This window comes from Ambystoma mexicanum, chromosome 10 (genome assembly GCF_040938575.1).
Source record: "Ambystoma mexicanum isolate Mex_15411 chromosome 10, UKY_AmexF1_1, whole genome shotgun sequence".
In the NCBI taxonomy this organism is placed as follows: domain Eukaryota; kingdom Metazoa; phylum Chordata; class Amphibia; order Caudata; family Ambystomatidae; genus Ambystoma; species Ambystoma mexicanum.
In genome coordinates, this window is record NC_090932.1 from 16,110,789 (window position 1) to 16,132,817 (window position 22,029).

The window sequence follows — 22,029 nt, forward strand, 5'->3', positions numbered from 1 at the left end:
CAGCACGCTGCACAGCAACACTGCTGCTGGCTTGGGTATGCGCGCCCCATGTGCACCCTGCCTGGGCCCTGATAGCAGCAGCACACGGCACAGCAACACTGCTGCTGGCTTGGGAATGCGCGCCCCATGTGCCCCCTGCCTGGGCCCTGATAGCAGCAGCACGCGGCACAGCAACACTGCTGCTGGCTTGGGTATGCGCGCCCCATGTGCCCCCTGCCTGGGCCCTGATAGCAGCAGCACGCGGCACAGCAACACTGCTGCTGGCTTGGGTATGCGCGCCCCATGTGCCCCTGCCTGGGCCCTGATAGCAGCAGCACGCTGCACAGCAACACTGCTGCTGGCTTGGGTATGCGCGCCCCATGTGCCCCCTGCCTGGGCCCTGATAGCAGCAGCACGCTGCACAGCAACACTGCTGCTGGTTTGGGTATGCGCGCCCCATGTGCCCCCTGCCTGGGCCCTGATAGCAGCAGCACGCTGCACAGCAACACTGCTGCTGGCTTGGGTATGCGCGCCCCATGTGCCCCCTGCCTGGGCCCTGATAGCAGCAGCACGCTGCACAGCAACACTGCTGCTGGCTTGGGTATGCGCGCCCCATGTGCACCCTGCCTGGGCCCTGATAGCAGCAGCACGCGGCACAGCAACACTGCTGCTGGCTTGGGAATGCGCGCCCCATGTGCCCCCTGCCTGGGCCCTGATAGCAGCAGCACGCGGCACAGCAACACTGCTGCTGGCTTGGGTATGCGCGCCCCATGTGCCCCCTGCCTGGGCCCTGATAGCAGCAGCACGCGGCACAGCAACACTGCTGCTGGCTTGGGTATGCGCGCCCCATGTGCCCCCTGCCTGGGCCCTGATAGCAGCAGCACGCGGCACAGCAACACTGCTGCTGGCTTGGGTATGCGCGCCCCATGTGCCCCCTGCCTGGGACCTGATAGCAGCAGCACGCGGCACAGCAACACTGCTGCTGGCTTGGGTATGCGCGCCCCATGTGCCCCTGCCTGGGCCCTGATAGCAGCAGCACGCTGCACAGCAACACTGCTGCTGGCTTGGGTATGCGCGCCCCATGTGCCCCCTGCCTGGGCCCTGATAGCAGCAGCACGCTGCACAGCAACACTGCTGCTGGTTTGGGTATGCGCGCCCCATGTGCCCCCTGCCTGGGCCCTGATAGCAGCAGCACGCTGCACAGCAACACTGCTGCTGGCTTGGGTATGCGCGCCCCATGTGCCCCCTGCCTGGGCCCTGATAGCAGCAGCACGCGGCACAGCAACACTGCTGCTGGCTTGGGTATGCGCGCCCCATGTGCCCCCTGCCTGGGCCCTGATAGCAGCAGCACGCGGCACAGCAACACTGCTGCTGGCTTGGGTATGCGCGCCCCATGTGCCCCCTGCCTGGGCCCTGATAGCAGCAGCACGCGGCACAGCAACACTGCTGCTGGCTTGGGTATGCGCGCCCCATGTGCCCCTGCCTGGGCCCTGATAGCAGCAGCACGCTGCACAGCAACACTGCTGCTGGCTTGGGTATGCGCGCCCCATGTGCCCCCTGCCTGGGCCCTGATAGCAGCAGCACGCTGCACAGCAACACTGCTGCTGGTTTGGGTATGCGCGCCCCATGTGCCCCCTGCCTGGGCCCTGATAGCAGCAGCACGCTGCACAGCAACACTGCTGCTGGCTTGGGTATGCGCGCCCCATGTGCCCCCTGCCTGGGCCCTGATAGCAGCAGCACGCGGCACAGCAACACTGCTGCTGGCTTGGGTATGCGCGCCCCATGTGCCCCCTGCCTGGGCCCTGATAGCAGCAGCACGCGGCACAGCAACACTGCTGCTGGCTTGGGTATGCGCGCCCCATGTGCCCCCTGCCTGGGCCCTGATAGCAGCAGCACGCGGCACAGCAACACTGCTCCTGGCTTGGGTATGCGCGCCCCATGTGCCCCCTGCCTGGGCCCTGATAGCAGCAGCACGCGGCACAGCAACACTGCTGCTGGCTTGGGTATGCGCGCCCCATGTGCCCCCTGCCTGGGCCCTGATAGCAGCAGCACGGGGCACAGCAACACTGCTGCTGGCTTGGGTATGCGCGCCCCATGTGCCCCCTGCCTGGGCCCTGATAGCAGCAGCACGCGGCACAGCAACACTGCTGCTGGCTTGGGTATGCGCGCCCCATGTGCCCCCTGCCTGGGCCCTGATAGCAGCAGCACGCGGCACAGCAACACTGCTGCTGGCTTGGGTATGCGCGCCCCATGTGCCCCCTGCCTGGGCCCTGATAGCAGCAGCACGCGGCACAGCAACACTGCTGCTGGCTTGGGTATGCGCGCCCCATCAGCCCCCTGCCTGGGCCCTGATAGCAGCAGCACGCGGCACAGCAACACTGCTGCTGGCTTGGGTATGCGCGCCCCATGTGCCCCCTGCCTGGGCCCTGATAGCAGCAGCACGCGGCACAGCAACACTGCTGCTGGCTTGGGTATGCGCGCCCCATGTGCCCCCTGCCTGGGCCCTGATAGCAGCAGCACGCGGCACAGCAACACTGCTGCTGGCTTGGGTATGCGCGCCCCATGTGCCCCCTGCCTGGGCCCTGATAGCAGCAGCACGCGGCACAGCAACACTGCTGCTGGCTTGGGTATGCGCGCCCCATGTGCCCCCTGCCTGGGCCCTGATAGCAGCAGCACGCGGCACAGCAACACTGCTGCTGGCTTGGGTATGCACGCCCCATGTGCCCCTCCCTGGGCCCTGATGGCAGCAGCACGCTGCACAGCAACACTGCTGCTGGCTTGGGAATGCGCGCCCTATGTGCCCCCTGCCTGGGCCCTGATAGCAGCAGCACGCTGCACAGCAACACTGCTGCTGGCTTGGGTATGCGCGCCCCATGTGCCCCCTGCCTGGGCCCTGATAGCAGCAGCACGCTGCACAGCAACACTGCTGCTGGCTTGGGTATGCATGCCCCATGTGCCCCCTGCCTGGGACCTGATAGCAGCAGCACGCTGCAAAGCAACACTGCTGCTGGCTTGGGTATGCGCGCCCCATGTGCCCCCTGCCTGGGACCTGATAGCAGCAGCACGCTGCACAGCAACACTGCTGCTGGCTTGGGTATGCGCGCCCCATGTGCCCCCTGCCTGGGCCTTGATAGCAGCAGCACGCGGCACAGCAACACTGCTGCTGGCTTGGGTATGCGCGCCCCATGTGCCCCCTGCCTGGGCCTTGATAGCAGCAGCACGCGGCACAGCAACACTGCTGCTGGCTTGGGTATGCGCGCCCCATGTGCCCCCTGCCTGGGCCTTGATAGCAGCAGCACGCGGCACAGCAACACTGCTGCTGGCTTGGGTATGCGCGCCCCATGTGCCCCCTGCCTGGGCCCTGATAGCAGCAGCACGCGGCACAGCAACACTGCTGCTGGCTTGGGTATGCGCGCCCCCTGCCCACTGTTGCTTTGACTACAAACCACTGGCCACTGGCCGGTTAAGTCCCAGTGCTCTGCGCTCTGCTCACGCAGCTTAGGTTACACTGTGTTTGTAACATATTGGGGAATGTTCTGGATATGAATATGAAATGAAGGTGCCCACCTGCTGGATGGGAACACAGGATTCCCAAGATTGAGTTACACATGCCCAACACCTGCTGTGCTGCACAGCGGGGAAGCTGCGCTAACCTGGCTGCACAGCAATGATTAACTGCAGAGTAAGGGTTGGATTTGTCTTGGGCACCAATGAAAAAGTGGCCCACAGTTTTACATGGCAATTCCTTCCTTTTGTGACTGTTGGAGTAGTACCCAAGGGGGAGGTTTTAGATAAAATGTGACGCAATTCACGCAAATTATGCATTAAAAAAAATATCCATTCAGTAAGATAGTCAAAACTACTAGCTCTATGAAGTAACTTATCAAACTGGCCCCAAAACAAGTGGCCACTTAGACCAAAAAAGGAAGCCCACACTTGCATGTTGTGTGTTTGTTTCGGGCATTGCACTGTTGCCATAAGCCAAAGCCAGACTGAGCCTCGGAGGTGAGTCTTTGGGCGGGCACGCAGAGATGGGGTGAGAAAACTCACCCACTGTTAGGTTACAGCACCCATCTTCAGGATGGGCGAGGTTTTATTTCTAACATTGCAAGGCAGAAACTAATGTCATTTTAAGCTCAACATACTGAAGCTCACTTTATAGAGCTCAGAAGTATGCAATCCTGTCTTGTTGACCCTATGGTATGGGCCTAATTCACAGAGCGTTTTCCAATAGGGTTTTGACATTAGAACACGACTCTGTGAATTAAGCCTGGCCCCAGTATCAGGATTTTGAACTGTGATCCCCAGTTTGCACAAAGATCTGTGAGGCCTGTACTGTGCAACGTCCCTTCCCCCCTCTTTTGTGCCCCATAACTGGCATTCCAATTTTATTGTAGAATAAGCATCCATTTCGGACTATGTATTTTGCTTTTCACAGGTTGCAGTAATAGCATGTTTTTTCTTTCGTTGCCTCTGTTACGATCACCACAAGACATTCCATCTCTGTGTCCTCGATCACTTGATAAAATCCTTTAGCCTAAAAGTTTGTGTATAGTGTACAAATGTTTCACCATAGCACATCAAATGACCCTTGATTTCATTGTGCCACAATTAATGCTTTGTTGTAATGTGTCTATCTTTCCCATCTCCCTGCCATGCTGTTCAGGATGTTTGTTTGCATGTATGAGGTAACAAGTGCTCAGAGTATGGGATGTCCTGTGAGTGCTCTGCTTTCCCTATTTTGACAACCTCTGATTCTGAAGCCTGAAAAGTGCATGCGTGCAGGCTTGACATGCAGACAAATTTGCACCAGACCTGCAGATGAACTTAACTGGTCTGCTGTTAAATCTCTGTTACCAGTTTAATGGTATCCACTACAGAATAATTGCTCATTTTACTATAGCCGATATGATAGCTCAGTGGGTTGAGCGCTCACTGCTGCGATGTGTGTGCGATCTGCAGTGTCGAATCCCAGCAAGGCCATCTCAGCATTTCATCTTTCTGAAGTCGAAAAATGAGTACCAACACAGGTTGGGTGATATTGTATGCATATTTGTTCTATAAAAAAGGAGCTTAAGCATAAGTGCTATATAATACCATATTATCATTTGGCCATTTGGCCTTGAACGTCTGCTTGCATTCACAGTAATTTGACAATATGGATCTATACACACAGATATTGATGATACATATGGTGATCCATTCTTGTATGAAATATATATCACTTTAGTGAAATCCTAAATTAGTGTGCCGCCAATGATCTTTGTCTGACTGCCAGCAAGACGGAGATCCTCCCCATCAGCACACCTTCACCACCCTTTCCCCTCACTCTCTGGCCAGCCTCCCTTGGCCCTCTTCCTACCCCTACCTGCGAGGCTAAGAATCTTGGTATCATATTTGACTCTACACTTTCCTTCTCTGCACACATTTCTGATGTCTCAAAAAAGTCAAACTTCTTACTGCACCTCCTCAGAGGTACTCTTCCTTTTCTCTCCTTCCCTCAGAAGCTCAATGTCTCCCAAGCTCGGGTTATCTCTATGTTGGATTACTGTAACAGTCTCTTTCTAAATCCACCTGCCTCCACTATCCGCCCTTTACAACTAATCCAGAACAGGACTGTGAGACTTGTCCTTGGCCTCAAGCCCTGGGAGCGTACCTCTCCAGGACTGAAATCCATTCTTTGGCTCCCAGTGGATGCAAAGATTACATTTAAAACCCTCTGTATTGTCCACAAGGCTTTCTGGGGCCTGAGTCCAAAATACCTTCAACTATCCCTCTGCAAATACCTCCCCTCTCCAGCTCTTCGCTCCTCTACTTCCAACTCCCTCAGGGTCAGTCGTTTTTGAAAGAAACAAGCTGGGGGCAGATCTCTGTCTTCGGCTGGGGCCTCCCTCTAGAACAGCCTCCCAGCCACCGTGAAAATTGAGGAAAAGCATCTCTAGTTTCGGAAGAACCTCAAGACCTTCCTCTTCGCTTCTACCGTTGCCCCTCTTCCCCCCTGCTGATCTGTTTTCTCTCTCGGCACCATGCACCTGGCCACCCTTTGTCCTTTGAGCCCAGGTACCTGCTCACCCTCCTGCACTGCCCCCGAGCCACCCCTGGCACTGGGATCTGTATCTGTAACCATACAGTCCCGCATTTTAAACTAAAACCATTTCAAATTCATGACATTATTCAAAATCTTGTCAAGTTCATCACATTAATCAAAATTTACGCAAGGAAAATATATCAGTTCATCACCTTCAACTTACAAACAATGAATCATTTCCAATCAAAGATTCCTTTAAAATAGGACCAGGATAGCTTTATCAGTTTTGCTTCTTGTAAAAATTTTAAAACTGCAATCGTAGCTAATGTTTCCTCTCCACTAGAGATTCTTATAACAAATTGCTCAACATTTAGCACTTCAGAGTTATAAATAAAGCGGCCCAGATAGTGTTCTAATTTGCGTGAGTACCGTACAAAACAATATTATAGCTTTCCTATTTTGTACCACTGTCCAATCATTACATAGGGCTCAATCCAATATATTTTCCTTATCTTGCACTCTGGTCTCACAAATCTCCTTTGTGGGGAGAAGATTCAGACGATAACACAAGAACTGAATAGTCCAATAAGAATTTGGGAATTTCACCAAATATTTTGGCATTCTCCCTAGCGGCTTATCCAGTGGAGCCAAACTACAGTACAGCTTATACTGTCTGATATTTATCATTGTAGAGATCCAATCAGTTATCAGTAGCGCCTTTTGAACTTCATGGGGATACCTCACTAAATCCTCAAATGATGTTTCAGCAGCCATTAGAATCTCGTTAAGCTTGGTAGAAGCCTTGTATCTTGCTGAATGCAGGATACCTGCTGGATCTGAATACAGAGAGTCATCTTAGGGCACCAAACAGCTTCTATATAAAAATACAATTCTTAAATACACCAAACATTTGAGTGAGTTCAGCCCCAGCTTGAACCTCAGTGCGGTCATAGGCACACAATATGGCAACCCCAAAGGCTGCTTCCATGCTCTGGATTCAATCTTATCGAATGAAAGTGGGCAAATTTATCATTAAACTCAACTCCATATATGATCCCAGATATAACTTTCATTTTATAAAAATGTATTAAGGATTGCATAGAACATTTTCAATATTTATATCTAACTTTTTTCATCTGTGATCCTGCTTAGGTAGCTTTTCTCAATAAAGTTTATCTCATTATCTCACTGCTTTCCTTTATAATTAGGGTAAATCCCAAATAGGTCATAGATGCTGTGGGGATCATATACCATTGACAACCCATTTTCTTTTTCCTATTGTGGGTAAACCTCATAATCTTCATTTTTTTTATTAATGCAGAGATCGTTCGTGCGAGCATATTCCAGAATCGAATCCAGTTGTTTCTGCAAACCTCTTGCTTTTAACCATAATGTCCCTTTAACAAAGTTTTTTGCTGAATTTGACAGGTTTTCATTAGTGCAACTCAACTATAACGTCCCTTTAACAAAGATTTTTTACTAAATTTGATAGTTTTCTTTCGTGCAACTTAATCACAATGTCCCTTTTTCAAAGTGTTTTCAGTTAATTTCATAGGTTTTTATGAGTGAAAATGGTTCATGATGTTAAATCACTGTATATAAGTTAGGAATAATTCCTCCTTTAACACATGTGAAAGACCTGTAACCCTCCTTTAACAAACATATGTTTTGCAACGCATCCTGATGTGTGTATTTATCAGCAGCGCATGCTGGGTTTGCAAGTCATGATTGAATTGCCTCGGGCATGAGGCTAGATCATGACCCCTGCCCCACCAAACCACCCCGATTATCCACTGCACCTAGCCTGCATCATGGTTCAGTGTCCACTATACCCTCATAATGTGACAATGGGCAGTGCTCATGGCTTGCCACCGTGGCCAGTCTCCTCAATCCATGGGGCATGGGCTTCGTCCATACCACATGCCCCAATAAGCAAATCACAGTAGACATTTGTCCTTGCCGATGGAAAGCCCACTGCCCAGGCAGGAAAGTTATATCACTATTTTGTGTACTTACATTTTGAAACTTTCGAAAAAGTAAAACACAGGACAGATTTGCAAAAGCATGCTTTCTGTTCCTTGCTAATGCTCCTCTCGCATGTTTGCTGCAATCCCGTCCAGCGCTTCCCGCTACAGCGCAAGCAGAATTTTCTTTCCCATTTAAACCTAGGGCTTCGGCCATGCCGCATGCCCCAATAAGTAAATCACGGTAGGCATTTAACGTTGCCAAGGGCCAGGCCCACTATCCAGGCACCAAAGTTATTACTCTATTTTTTGTACTTATATTTTAACACTTTGGAAAAAATGAAACACGGGATTGATTTGCTAAAGCATGCTTTGTTGAGGTCGTTGCTGATGCTCCTTGCGCAGGTTTGCTGCAATCCCGTCCTGCACTTTGAGCTGTAGCCAGGAGCAGATTTTATTTTCCCATTCAAACCTATCCCGATTTCAAACAACTTTACCACATAGCCAGTCCCTGGTGGTCATGCCCACTTTAACCCCATTGCCTGTCCCTCGTGGTCACGGCCGGTAGTCAGATTGTCCGGGTCACGCCCCGTGACCATGAACCGGACAATCTGGCCACTGCCCCTGGCCACAGGCTATATACCCCAGTCACCAAAGGTATATTGCTATTTTTTGCACCTACATTATAACACTTTTAAAAAAATAAAACAAAGACACATTTGCAAAACCATGCTTTTGGGTCCTTGCCAATGCTCCTTGCACGAGTTTGCTTCAAATCCGTCCATGTTTTATTTTTTGAAAAGTGTAAGAATGTACTGAATGAATGAGAGAATGATGTTTTATTTACATTGCACTCATACAAAAGTGTTTCAGAGCGCGAGCAGGGAAAAAGGGAGGGGAATAAGGGAAAACACAAAACAAAACAGCGATCTTACCAGGCCCAGTCACATCAAAAAAAGTGCAAGTGCAGGGGAAACGAGAAAAAGGGGTAAAGTGCATGGAAGGAGGGGTGGAAGCACGGAGCAGAGGAGAAGAAACATAATAAGTATTAAATAAAATAAATAAATAAGGGCAATAAAACCATGGTAGTGCCGCCAGCAAGTGGCAGGTGAAAGTTAGTCAGAGAGGTATATCTGATAAGTGCAGAAGAAACGAGGGAGGGGGACTGTATGGGCACAGATACAGAACCCTAGTGCAGATGGGTGGTGGCCTGGAGGCAGTGCAGGAGGGTGGCAAGGTGAGCAGGTACCTGGGCCCGAATGAACAGAGGGTGGCCAGGTGCACGATGCCAAGAGAAGAAACAGATAAACAGGAGAGAAGGGGGGCAGAAAATAATCATTTTACTTAGGCCCCTTGATAAAATCAATTCAAACTTTGCACAAACATTCAGGGTTTGGTCTATAATCTGTTTGTGGGCTTTTGTACAGATTCGTCAAACAGCTACAAAGTTATAAGCCATCTAAAAATGTTAAGGCACCCCTCTAATTTTGTCCCCCCGTCACAAAATCCCACCAAACGTTGCACAGACATTCAAATTCTGGTCTAAAATATGGTTCCATAGTTTTGTGCAGATGTGTGAAATGGCACAAAATGTATAAGCCTTTCAAATATTTTGGGACCCCTCTCTAATTTTGCCCCCTCTTAGCGAAACAGCACCAAACTCTACATAACTCTTTGGGGTCATGTCTAAAATGATATTGCAGATTTTCATTCAGTTTCATTGGCTGGTGCCACGGTTATAAGCCATCCAATAACAACTTTTCACGGACCCTATAATGTAGAACTATGCATGGATGCCAGCAACATTCTGGCAGGTTCGCAAACATCACTGGAGGAACCATGAACATCTAAAATGTCTGCAGACATCGGAGATGGAAAAACACCTGATTTTTGGCATTTCATGGCGATATCCCATCCCATCCTCATCACCCCTCACCTCTCCAGGCAATGTTGAATTAGTTTGACATGAGTAATTTGTTTTTAGTGTGATGTTCCAGGTCTACGGGGGCAGTTTGCAAACCCAACATGGCATCCGTTTCAAAGGTTTTTGATGCACCTCAAGTTTGGAATAGACCAATCAGTGGGCACCTATGATGTGCAAGAACATCACGCGGTCCTCTGATTCGTCCAGAAGTGTCAGCGGACACCAAATCAGGCAGTGAGTCTGCGGACCGGGTGCTGATATCACTAATTTTTGTCGACCAACTTTTTGGCCATAAAAAAAACTACAGGATGGATGTACATCAAAATTTCATAAGCATGCGTTCAGGACCAAGCTGCCATCCTCATGCAAGTTTGGTGCAAATCAGTCCAGCGGTTTGGGCTGTAGGCGTGTGCAAAATTTTATTTTCTATTATGTGTATGAGGATTTCTAATGTTTTGGGACCCCCCTAAAACTTAAGGAAATTGCGCCAAACTTTGTATTATCATTTGGAAGTGGGAAAATGTGCTGAGGATTTGTCAAACGGCACCAAAGTTATAAGCCGCCCTAGAAGTGCTCTTCCTATGGGTTGAGCATCTTAACCATAACTACACAGCCGTTGCCACAGGCCCTGTAATATATATGTATAGATATAGATAGATAGATTTGTTTGTTTCTGTCCCTGGTTTATATCCCACTTTTTGCCTCACCACTTGTTCTCAACTTCGTGCTATTTATTGTACAGGCCCCCTTCGTGGGATAGCCCCGGCCATCTGGTAATCTGTTATTGTAAGTCATTTTTTTGGGAAACTGACATCCATGTTCATCAAAAAAATACACATTATATATTGCAGCTGTATTGTCCAACATACAGTTAAACACAAACCTGACACCATTAAGTAGGGGGGGGGATCGGGAAACTGAGTTCTGATTGGCTGGATTTTTTCAGGTGCCGCTGCCAAGTCTAAGCAGTGTGACACAGGCTCATACAGGCTCAGCTTCCTCAGTGGCCTGGTGACCAAGGAAGTGGTGAGGGTCTCTCAAACATTAGCCTGTGCCATGCATAGGCCCCCATCAGTGTTTACTGCTAAGAACTTAAGGAGAGCCCCTGCCGGGTGGAAGCCTGAGGTGTGGGGCATTGGGGCAAGTGGGATGTAGTGCACTTTAGAAGCCGCCCACACCTGTGACTGAGACAGAACATGGTTGGCGCTTTCTCTGGACTCATAATGTCTCCACATTTCATCCCAAAGGTGAGAGTCTTCCTGTCACCAAGGTCCCGCTGCCAAACATCGACAACAGCGTCCCCTGGAGGATCCAGAGTGAGGAGGATTATAAGAAGCACGTCTTGTTCTGTGGGACGGAGCTGATCCAGATCAAAGCCTCCAGCCTGGGCCCCGCAAAAGCAGCTGTGCTACAGACAGGTGACTGGGGGCCAGTTCATACTCCTTCATGCATGTTCGGAAGCCGAGTGGATGAGAACGTGTGCTCTGCTGAGAGAGAGAATGTACACGTTCCTTCTCCAGATTTATTCAAAAGTCTCCACTGTGACAAGAATGAATAGAGTGTAAATCATTTAACTAGCATTTATATAGCGCTACGAACCCTAAGGCATTTGAGCGCTGCTTATTACTACCCACGATGTGTGGTGTTCATATATTGACCTCGCAAAGATGAAAGGCTGAGTTTGGCCCCGCCAGGGTCAGTAGGCTCTGCACAGATGTCACAGCGAACGCTCTACTCGCTGTGCTATCGGACCAGCTTTACTTTTATTAGGGCCACCAGGTGGTCTGGGAGTCTGAGACACCGCGGAGGGAATTGCGCATTAAATGCTAATTACATGCAGGGGAACACACGTGTTAGAACTTGCATGATGCTAGGTCCCATGCATGCACTGTTTATTGCAAGGCAGAGCTCAGAAGTAAAGAGTTAAAGCAGGCGCAATCCCCTTTACGCTTGACTTTTACACCGTCTTGTAATAAAGTAAATGCTGCAAACCAAGGTCTACAATGAGCATTACCCAATGGATTCCTTAGGGAATCGACCTTCTTTTAGCCGGCGCTAAATGGAAGCGGATTCGCTGCTCCAACGTTCATGCAGCCACTGATGCTCATTGTGTTTTCTCCACACCCCTTCTTATCAGGACACCCTATGATAACCTCCCCCAGCACCTGTCCTTGCTTCTCCCTATTCCACTCTCACTTGCAGTCTGCCTTCTCCCATCGCTTGCATGGACTGCCGTGCTTGGCTCTCCACTTCTCCAGTCCTCACACTCAGCCTCGGCTGGAGGATGGTCTGCCTTCTTGGCATTTATCTTCTTAATGCCCGGTGGCACCAGCTCATATAGTGTGTAGGAATGCCCGCCCTACTTGAGAATCAGAGGAAAGGGGGAAGGCGTGTGTGCACAGTACATAAGGGAGAGAGATAGAACGGTAAGGAGTGTAGCTGTGAAAAGGTGCTTTGCCAAAACTACCTGCCTCAATCACTGTGGCAAAGAACCTGGGCATGCTTCCTACTCTCCTACTCTCAAACACCACCCCATACATGTTTAATAGGTAAACTTAACATGTGTATAAACCCCCCTGAATGGGAAACACGTTATAACAGTGTCCCGCACCACATTCACAAGATGCCTGAATGATAGAACTGGTTGCTAGCCTAATACCAGGGCCTGCTGCCAGTCAAGCCCTGACACACAAGGTCCCTTGTTTCACAAGCTGGCCAGAAAGCTTCTGGATGTAGGAGTTTATCAGATTACGCGCTGTGTGATCCTCTGCCGCTAGACACAATACGATCTATTATTCGAGGGTGCTGCAAGCCCAGAGGTCAGCAAGGAAATCCATATCAATAACAAGGGTTAACAATCAAAGAGGGATCTGCCCTCTCTGCTTCCTGCATTACCATTCCGGCGACTACTCTTCACGACTAAAGGTTGGACAATTTCCAGATTTATTTAGAAAAAGGGGTCACGCAAGGTTGAGACCAAAGAACATTGAGGCACAAAGTACTATTTTGCTGCGATGCTCCCCAAGCCCTCGTGTTTATTGGACCAAGACTCAACACAGTTTTCTAGTTGGGCCACTCTAGATAGGAAGACTGTGTCCACCTTTATATCATCTACTAAAGTAATCCAGAATTATCCAGATCTCTAGAAGTCCAATGCACTGATCCAGCCCTGGCTGTGCTTGGATCAGAACTAAGGTCCAGTAAACACAGTAGCTTCAGCGAAAGACTTTGGGGCAACGCAGACTTTACCTTTTGCACATCCTTAGAATGGAATCTCTATTTCATGTAACACCAGAATCCACCATTTAGTCCTTACTGTGGACCATCCATCACTGGTCTCCAGAGGGCTGGAGGTGATATGGCCATATAGGACCTATATTCTATAGGGTTCTCTACATCCACCAGGCCCAGTTACCAAACAGTGGGGTTAAAATTCAGAGGAGGAACTGGAGATACAGCTGGGATAGAGTGGCTGGAAAGCCAATGATTTGGCATCAGTGTGTCGCCCTGTAGCCTCTGAATGTATTTATGTATTAATGTATTGAAGCAAGCATCGACTGCATATATCAAGCTGCAGCCACTTCCAGGTTCTGGTTGTCTGATGAACAATAGACTGCACAGATTCTGAAACTATTTGCTTGGATTGCTGAAACCCTGAGGGCTCGGTTCAGATCATATTAATATGTTATACATGTGAGTGGGCTGGAGTGGCTCAGTACCTTTCATGGGGAGTGAGGAGTGCCATGTGAGTGGGGTGGAGTGGCTCAGTACCTTTCATGGGGAGTGAGGAGGGCTGGCTGCATTTCCTTCCTCTGCAATCTTAAGGATTCCCCCAAAACTCAGGGACTTCTTGTTTGAGAGCAGACTGGAAAGGGCCGGTCGTTGCAGGTAGAGAGTGTACAGAAGAGTAAGCCTTGGACTCTTAGGGATTTGCCCCAGTGGTTTGTGTGATTCAAATTCGGTTTTATAGTGCAACAGTGTTTCAAGATGGCATGGGATGGGACTCGAGGGTCCGAATACCTATCACCCCTTTGTTGGGGTTGCGTACGTGGCTGGAAAATGTACCTGATCCCTCACCGAGGCCCTTGCTTCGCTCAGGCTTGCCTAGGCATGGACTATCAGGCTTTTACTGGCCAATCACGACCCCTGGCGAGGGGTCCATCAAACAATAGGATGCGTCCAGTTTATGTAAGTATTCATACCCACTCCCCTGATATATGTGTTGCTCATTCAGAGTTCTTTAAAATAGATTTTTTTAAAGTAAAATTGGTTTACAGTTTGCAAGAAACGTTTACCCTCAACTAAAACAGACTGCCATCGTCACTTAATAACCACTGTGGTCGCTTGGCAGGCCGCATGTTATTTAGTAGTCACAGGGGGTGGAGTTCCTCAGAAAGAGCGTTGCAGAGTTCCCCTGGTCCCAGCGGAGAGAAAAGCAGAGCAGCCACTGCAGACCGCTACCTCCACTTAACGGCCACTTAACGGCCACTTTAGGGCTCAGGCTCCCTGATTTAATTTCTTCACAGAAAAATATAGGGGATCATTATGAGTTGGGCAGTGATACAGCGGTAATTCCGCTGATGATGGATTACTGTTACCACCGTGGTGCTTGCTGGAACTACCACCATATTACAAGTTGGCAGGAGTGCACACACACATACCCTAGGCAATAACAGTATTTCCGTCCAGTGGAATTACCACTGAAAATGAATCCCTGATAGTAATTCTGCCCCAGAATCGGCGTCATTACTTTTACCACAGTACAATAAGCATTAATTCCGCCAGCGGAATTACCACTGGCAGAAATATTGTCATTGACGGAATGGGAAGCATGGCAGCGGTCATTTTGAAAAACTCAATCCAGTCTGAATCCCCCACTTTCTGTAGCCATCCAGGCCCATAAGGGAGGGAAATCATGTCCCAGGAGAAGGGCAAAGGTAAGGTGCCTCATACTCGCTTGCTGAAGCAGACGTTCAGTGAGGCCGAGGTACAGGTCCTCACTGATGATGTGGTGCACATGCCGACGAGTTATATGGCTCTCAGCATCTCAAGACATCAGGGCAGAGGAAGGCAGCAATGTGGGCAGGCATCCATGACAAGGTCACAGCTGTGGGCACAGTCCCATGGAACAGTGGAGACTGCAGGAAGCGTGCAACATCCTGAAAACACTGAAAATGAGGAGAGAAGTGGGAGACCAGGTGAGCAAGAGGGCCGAGGTAGATATTGAAGAGCCATGACGATAGGATAGAGCCCTGGGGGATGCCAGAGGTAGAGAGTGGGGTGGTGGAGGAGAAAGAGCCTAATTGCAAATGGGAAGGGCGGTTAGGGAGAAAGGAGGTCAGCCAATCCAGTGCCCGGTCAGAGATGCCGAGTCTGTCACAAGTAGTTTTATGAGGATGAAATGGTTGACTATGTCAATGGCAGAGGAGAGATGAAGGAGAATGAGAACAGCGGGAGAGTTGGAGTCAAAATTTGCGAGCATGGTTTCAGTTTCCATACCTCTGGATTCCCGGAATCCAGATTGATGGTCATGAAGGCAGCCAACAAGATCAGTGTGGAGGGCCAATTGGGGGGGGGGGGTATCAACTTCTCCAAGAGTTTACCCAGGAAGGGGGGTGGTCAGCAGACAGCTTCTTTAAGAGAGGGTGCACAAGCGAGTGAGGGAAAGAGCCAGTGGCAAAGGAATGGTTGCAGAAGTGGGCAAGAGGCGGGGCAAGAGAGGAGATGTTGTCCTTAATGGTTATGGAGGAACAGGGGAGCACCGGTTTGGAGGAGACCTTCATAGAGCGGACCACTTTAGAGACCTCATCCGTCTCTATGGGCACGAGGGTGCAGAGTGAGGGGGTTGGAAGGAGAGGAGCTAAAGGAGGAGGGGGGGGGCAGGCGCTGCAGTGGATATGCCAGTGGAGGAGCGTGGAGGAGAGTGAAGACAAGATGTCCTGAGTTTTTTATGTGAAATGGGAGGCCAAAGTGGTGCAAAGATCATGGGAAGGGAGGGGAGAGGTGGATACTGCAGATGGATTGGCGAGTTCCTTGCAGATTTGGAAAAGTTCATCTGTGTTGTTAGTGGCTCCAGAAATGCAGGCTTGGATGTGGGCCCGCTTCTTGGAGTGGATAGAGAAGCGATATTGCCTTTGCAGCAGGGTGCAAGCCAGTGTGTTAGAAGGTAAACCCAATGGCTGCTACTTCCTTTCAGCAACTCTGCCCTTGGGTTTCAGAGATGCCAGATCAGAGTCGTACCAGTTGTTTTTCTTGGAGGCAGAGTTTAGGTGGATCCTCTTGAAAGGGGCACGGGTGTCAAGGGTATTAGACATGGAGAGGTGCAGGTTGGCAAGGACAGAGTCAGAGGGAGACACCATCCGCTGTAGGGGTCCGTGACCCAGCAAATGGATGGGGACGTCCAGAAAGGTTTGGTTAACTTTCTTGGACATCCACAACTACGCACCATAGATGGAGCTCCAAACACCACCACTGCTCTCCGAGCCACACCTGTCTTTGCCCAGCCAGTGGCGGGTGTTGGCAGGGCCCCACCCGGTCCGAAGGGAAGTCCAAAGTGGGGGAGAGAGAAACTGAGGGAAACCTGGCTATTCTTGAAGGACGCCTCCTCAGGCAGACGCTGCCCTTGGATGCCTAGTGAGCTCTGAGCCATGTCGCAGCTGGACCTTCTCAATGGCTGACCGTCGAGTTTCCGGCCACCCACCGCTGTGGGTGAGCGATGGTCAGGCTCGCTGGTGCAGTGGGTGACCTTCCCTCATATCCAGGTACTTGGAGCTCAGCCATGTGTGACTGGGATGGGGTTTGAAGACCCTAGCGGTGCTGTGGAGTTCCAGATTGGGCCAGCCATCTGGTCCTTCCATTCATTCTTATGGCCATCTACCAGATGGGAGAGCGGCCATCTGGTAGCGCAATGCATTTCTAAGGGCCCAGGAGGGTCGGGCCCCTGGCAGCCTGGCAATGAAACAGCAGGCCCCTTGGACTTCAGCTGGGCAGGGGATGGTCAACCAACATGCAAGCTGGCATCCATGGGAGGGGGCAGCACCCCTGGCCATCGTGGAGTTCTGGTCAAGTTTGGTATAGCTTTTCCCTCCAGGAAGGGATAGGGACCCTGGGATGCCGCTAGGGCATGTGGACAGTTGATCCACACGCACAGCAGGCTCCCAATGGGGGGTGCAGTACCCCTGTCCATTCTGGAGCTCTGGCTGGGGAGCGAAAGAGCTTTTCCCTGAAGGGAGGGAACAGGACCATGACAGGGTGACCGGGTCACCCTGCTGGGCAGTCGAGCGGTCGACCCACATGTGTGGTAAGCTCCCTAGGAATGGGGCAGCACCCACAGCTATCCTGGAGCTCTGACTCGGGAGCGATAGAGCTTTTACCTCCATGGAGGGACCAGGACGCTGAAAGGGAGCCCTGGGTCTGCCGCTGGGCAGGCGGTCAGTCAACCCACGTGTGAAGCAGGCGCCTAAGCGTGGTGGCAGCAGCCCAGCTGACCTGGAGCTCTGGCCGGGGCGCATTCCAGATTTCCCCTTCAGGGAGGCATGGGGGACCCTCCAGGGAACCTGGGACCGTTGCTTGACAGTTAGGTCAATCCACATGTGAGGTAGGTTCCCAAGGGAAGGGGCAGCACCTCCGGCTGTCTTGAAGCTCTGACCAGGGTGCCTTAGAGCTTTTCCCTCCAGGGCAAGATGGGGACCCTGCCAGAGAACCCCAGGACTGCAGCAGTGCAGACCGACAGTCAACCAGTGGTCTAGGCAGCTGACCCAAGGAATGGGGCAGCACCCTAGCCCATCCTGGAGCTCTGGCCATGGAGCATTAGAGCTTTTCCCTCCAGGGAAGGACCGGGACCACGCCAAAGCAGCCCGGTCTTGCTGCTGGGCAGGCGGACTGTTGGCCTGCATGTGAGGTAGGCACCCAAGGGAGGGGCCAGCACCCACTGGCCATCCTGGAGCTCTGGCTGGGGAGCGATAGACCTTTTACCACCAAAGAGGGACCAGGACCCTGACAGGGCACCTCAGGTCCTCTGCTGGGTATGTGAACACATGGGAGGCAAGTGCTCAATGTTGGGGGCAACACCCTCGCTGACCTGGAGCTCTGGCCGGGGTGCGTTCAAACTTTTCCCTCCAGGGAGGCACAGGGAACCCACGACCACCAATGGGCAGTCAGAAGGTCAATCCACGTGTGAGGCAGGTGGCCAAGGGAAGGGGCAGCACTCTCAGCCATCCTGGAGCTCTGGCCATGGAGCATTAGCGCTTTTCCCTCCAGTGAGGGGCTGGAGCTCCACCAGAGCAAACCAGGTTCACTGATGGGCAGGTGGATGGTCGAACCATGTGTGAGGCAGGCGCCTAAGGGAGGACGCAACACCGCCGGCCGTCCTGGAGCTCTAGCTGGGAGCGTTAAAGCTTTTCCCTGCAGGGAGGGACCAGGACCCCGATAGGGTGTCTTTGTCCACTGATGGGCAAGCGGGTGGTCGACCCACATGTGAGCCAGGCACCCAAGGGATAGGGCAGCACCCCCGGCCATCCTGGAGCTCTGGCAGGGGAGCAATAGAGCTATTACTTTGAGGAAGGGACAGGGACCCTGACAGGGTGTCCCATGCCCGCTGTTGGGCAGGCGGACGGTCGACCCACGTGTGAGGCAGGCTCCTGACCTAGAGCTCTGGCTGGGCACGTTCCAGCTTTTCCCTCCAGGGAGGGACGGGGACCACTCCAGGGGACCTGGGACCGCTGATGGGCAGTCTCAAGATCAATCCATGTACAAGGCAGGTGCCCAAGGAAAGGGGCAGCACCCCCAGCTGTCCTGGAGCTCAGGCCAGGGTGTGTTAGAGCTTTTTGCTCCAGGGAGGGATGGAGACCCCACTGGGGCACCCCAGGACTGCCACTGGGCAAGGGGACGATCAATCTATGTGCAAGGCAGGAACTCATGGGAGGCGGCACCCTCCCCAGCCTTCCTGAGGCTCTGCTCAGCAAGCGTTACAGCTTTTCCCTCCAATGAGGGATGGGGATCCCATCCAGGCACTGCTGGGCAGGCAGAGGGTCGACTCACATGTGAGGCAGGTGCCCAAAGGAGAGGTCAACAACCCCGGCTGTCCTCAAACTGTGACTGGGGTGCGTTAGAGCTTTTCCCTCCAGGGAGTGAAGGGGACCCCACTGGGGTGCAACCCTTGGCCTGCTTGGGGGAGGGTGCAGTGGTTTCACCGTGGAGACCTGCTTGGGAAGTGAGAACCAAGTGAAGCCCAGACAGGACCCATACACACTTTTCACAGTGATCCAGAGAAACGTTGCTAAGCTTTCTCATAATCTGTTTACCCTGGGGAAGGAGGGGGAGGTCTGGCAAAAGCGACCAGCCTCTTTATATTCCCAGTTCCATGCGTGACACCTCAAGCCAGTCTTGCTTTTTGGTTCCAATTGCATGCTGGAACTTGTAGTTTTGTTTTTCCCATTGCAAGGGTGGGCCTACAAGTTCCATCATGCAATGCGGAAAAAAACAGGATTGACTCAAAGATTCTGCATGGAACTGGGAAACTTGGCAGCTATGAGGAAAGGAGGTGTCAAGAGAAGTGGAGAAGAAGAGGAGTTAAGAGGGACAGTGAAGTGGTCTCCATTCTTGCCTGAGGACACAAGTGTCCTGCAAATGTTAACAGCCTCATGTGAACAACTTGCAGCTAAACCACGTCACAATGTTTTTAAAATGTGCTGACCACTCACTGGAGCTTTTTTTTTTTTTTACAGGTATGGTGTAGTGTACATTGCATGTGGAAAACGTTATGCATGCTTTTTATTCCACCCCATACATTCATTAATGTATGTGGTGAAGAAGGAGCGCAGCAGGGGCATGGAGTGGAATGTCTTCAGATCTCCCCTCTGCATCTTGCAAGAGGGATGGAAAAGAGAAACATGTTTGTGCGGTGCTCGGGTGCTGGCGGAGAGCGGGGATCGGCCCAGGGTCTTGGGAGGAACCTGATGACCCGCCTGCGTCAGTTAGAGACCTTATAATACGGGCTTTGTTCACTAGATAAAGCCTGCGTTCTGTGCACCCAGATTGGCTCCAGCACAGTCGAGCTCGCTAATGCAGCTTGCCAACGTTCCCATGCACACATGCCTTATGTTCACATGTACATTGTGGTCTTGAATATTCTTAAACAAGTGATCAATGCCTGATACTTTTTCTGGAATGTGCCTTGTTTTCAGGCTTCAACACAGCAAAGGGGGATCTGGTGCGATCGATTCTCTACTCAAAGCCGGTGGACGCCAAGCTTCACAGAGATGCAGTCCGATTCCTCCTGTGCCTCCTCGTGGTGTCCAGCCTTGGCATGATCTATTCGGTGACTGCGCACGTACAAAACGGGGTAAGTGGAGTTCCAATGTTATGGGATACTTTATTTTTTATTTATTTTATTGATCTATTTCTTGCGCGCCGCAGCCCGCAGGCATCAGCGCACAGAGGAAGACACGCGCACATAAGACAGACGCTTCTGACCAGGAATCCTAATCATGGGTGAGGGGCTATTTCTATACGTCACTTACAGATGTCCCCTTTAAGTCCAGTTCCACTGACCTGGTTTGCAGCCCACAATGAGTCCACAGTAATGGAGTGTTAACTGGAGGTCTTGCCTGGTGGCCAGCTCTGCACCTCTCCGAGATCCCGTCTGTGGGATGTCACCAGCCGAAGGAGAATTGAGCCCTCCCTAGGAGAAGGAAAGCCCCACGCGTAGCCTACGCGCCCTCACATCCACATGCCGGAGGTTCAGTCAGGCAGCTGGCACGCTACCCTCTAGGGAGCCTTCCTCTCTCTTCACCTGAGGTGCCTCTTTCCTGGGAATCCTCACCTGGATGCCGACCTGGGAAGAACTTGGATGAACAACGCAACCAACAAACAGTTCCAAGCAGCACACAGTGTTATCAAAGCACAGGCAGCCGCCACAACACAACTCAATCACAGTCTTCCCTGGCAATCGTTGACTCTTCTTTGCTGGCACAATTCATAGGATAGGGTCCTAGGCCCCAACTCTTCACCAACACGTTCCATTTCTAATCAGTGCCCACCTTCTTTTGTGGCCCACCAAAGGACTCTAGTTCAGAAGCCTTTCACTGTATGTACGTCTATGGTAAAGGTCACTGAAGAAGAAACACAAGAATTAACCAATAACACCCGACCCGGCGAGCCGCATCGGGTGTTATTGATTTTAGCAACTTGAGTTTCCAATCCAGAATCCCAGGGTGCTGACAGAAATGTATTTTGTACGAATGAACGGCGCCCCGTTTATTCATACAAAATACTTAACAAAGATGGCCACAGTTGAGCTGGAAGACAGGGCTCCAAGTGGAGACCCTTTTCTATGTCCATGGCAGTCCAGGAGGCTGGAGCGGCAGTGGCGGTTGAGCCTCCACCAAAAGAATATGGTAAATGGGGTAGGGAACATTGTATGAGGGAAGGGGTGCGTGAGGGGAAGATGGCGGGGCAGGGAAGCAGCCATCAGGTTGCTTGGAACACAGGCTTGGATCGTGGGATTCAGCCCGCGATCCCAGCAACCTGATTGGTTGGCTCCCCCGCTCTGGGTGCTAATTGTAGACATCATTAAAGAAACAAAATAAACCCATTAATTAATAAAGGTTGGTGGTGATGTAAAAAAAGTAGTGGAAATTCTGTTGCCACCACTTGTTTTGCCGGTGATGGAATTAATGACCCTTTTACTGTACTGAAGAATTCTGAGTGTGGAGGTAAAGTGGGGGGTTCACCTCGCGCAAGCTTTTGATTTACCGCCTAACTTGTAAAGAGGCCCATTCTTGCTAATGTTTACAGAACTTTCTAAGAGAAATCATTTTTATGTTTCCCTCCACATTTCTTTCACTTACTTTTAGTCCGGGTTATTATTGCTGATGTATTATAACACAGAACTTTCCTCTTGGCCAAAGCTAAGCTCTCTGCATGACGAGCTAATCCCATCACCAAGGAATGTAGGCGGCTTTCTCCACCCTCATTATTCCAACATGTGTTATCACAAATGTAGATTGCGACAATGCACCCCTTCCCTACATGGGGTGTTCCCCGATACTCCCGTCTTTCTTTGGTCCCATCCCTGTACTCCCACACAGGACTACATCCTTACACCACAAATAACCTACTCTTTAAATGGCAGT

The 22,029-nt window shown here is 51.2% G+C and overlaps 1 protein-coding gene across 2 annotated transcripts in view; it reads left to right on the forward strand.

Annotated features, from left to right (window-relative positions):
- Positions 1 to 22,029, forward strand: part of LOC138491105 (probable cation-transporting ATPase 13A4) — an 891,483-nt gene that overhangs the window by 268,115 nt on the left and 601,339 nt on the right. For both annotated transcript variants that reach the window (XM_069617424.1, XM_069617425.1), the window contains exons 10-11: positions 11,143 to 11,313; positions 20,080 to 20,237. In XM_069617424.1, coding sequence (XP_069473525.1) covers positions 11,143 to 11,313; positions 20,080 to 20,237 — 329 coding nt within the window. The remainder of the gene's footprint in view (positions 1 to 11,142; positions 11,314 to 20,079; positions 20,238 to 22,029) is intronic.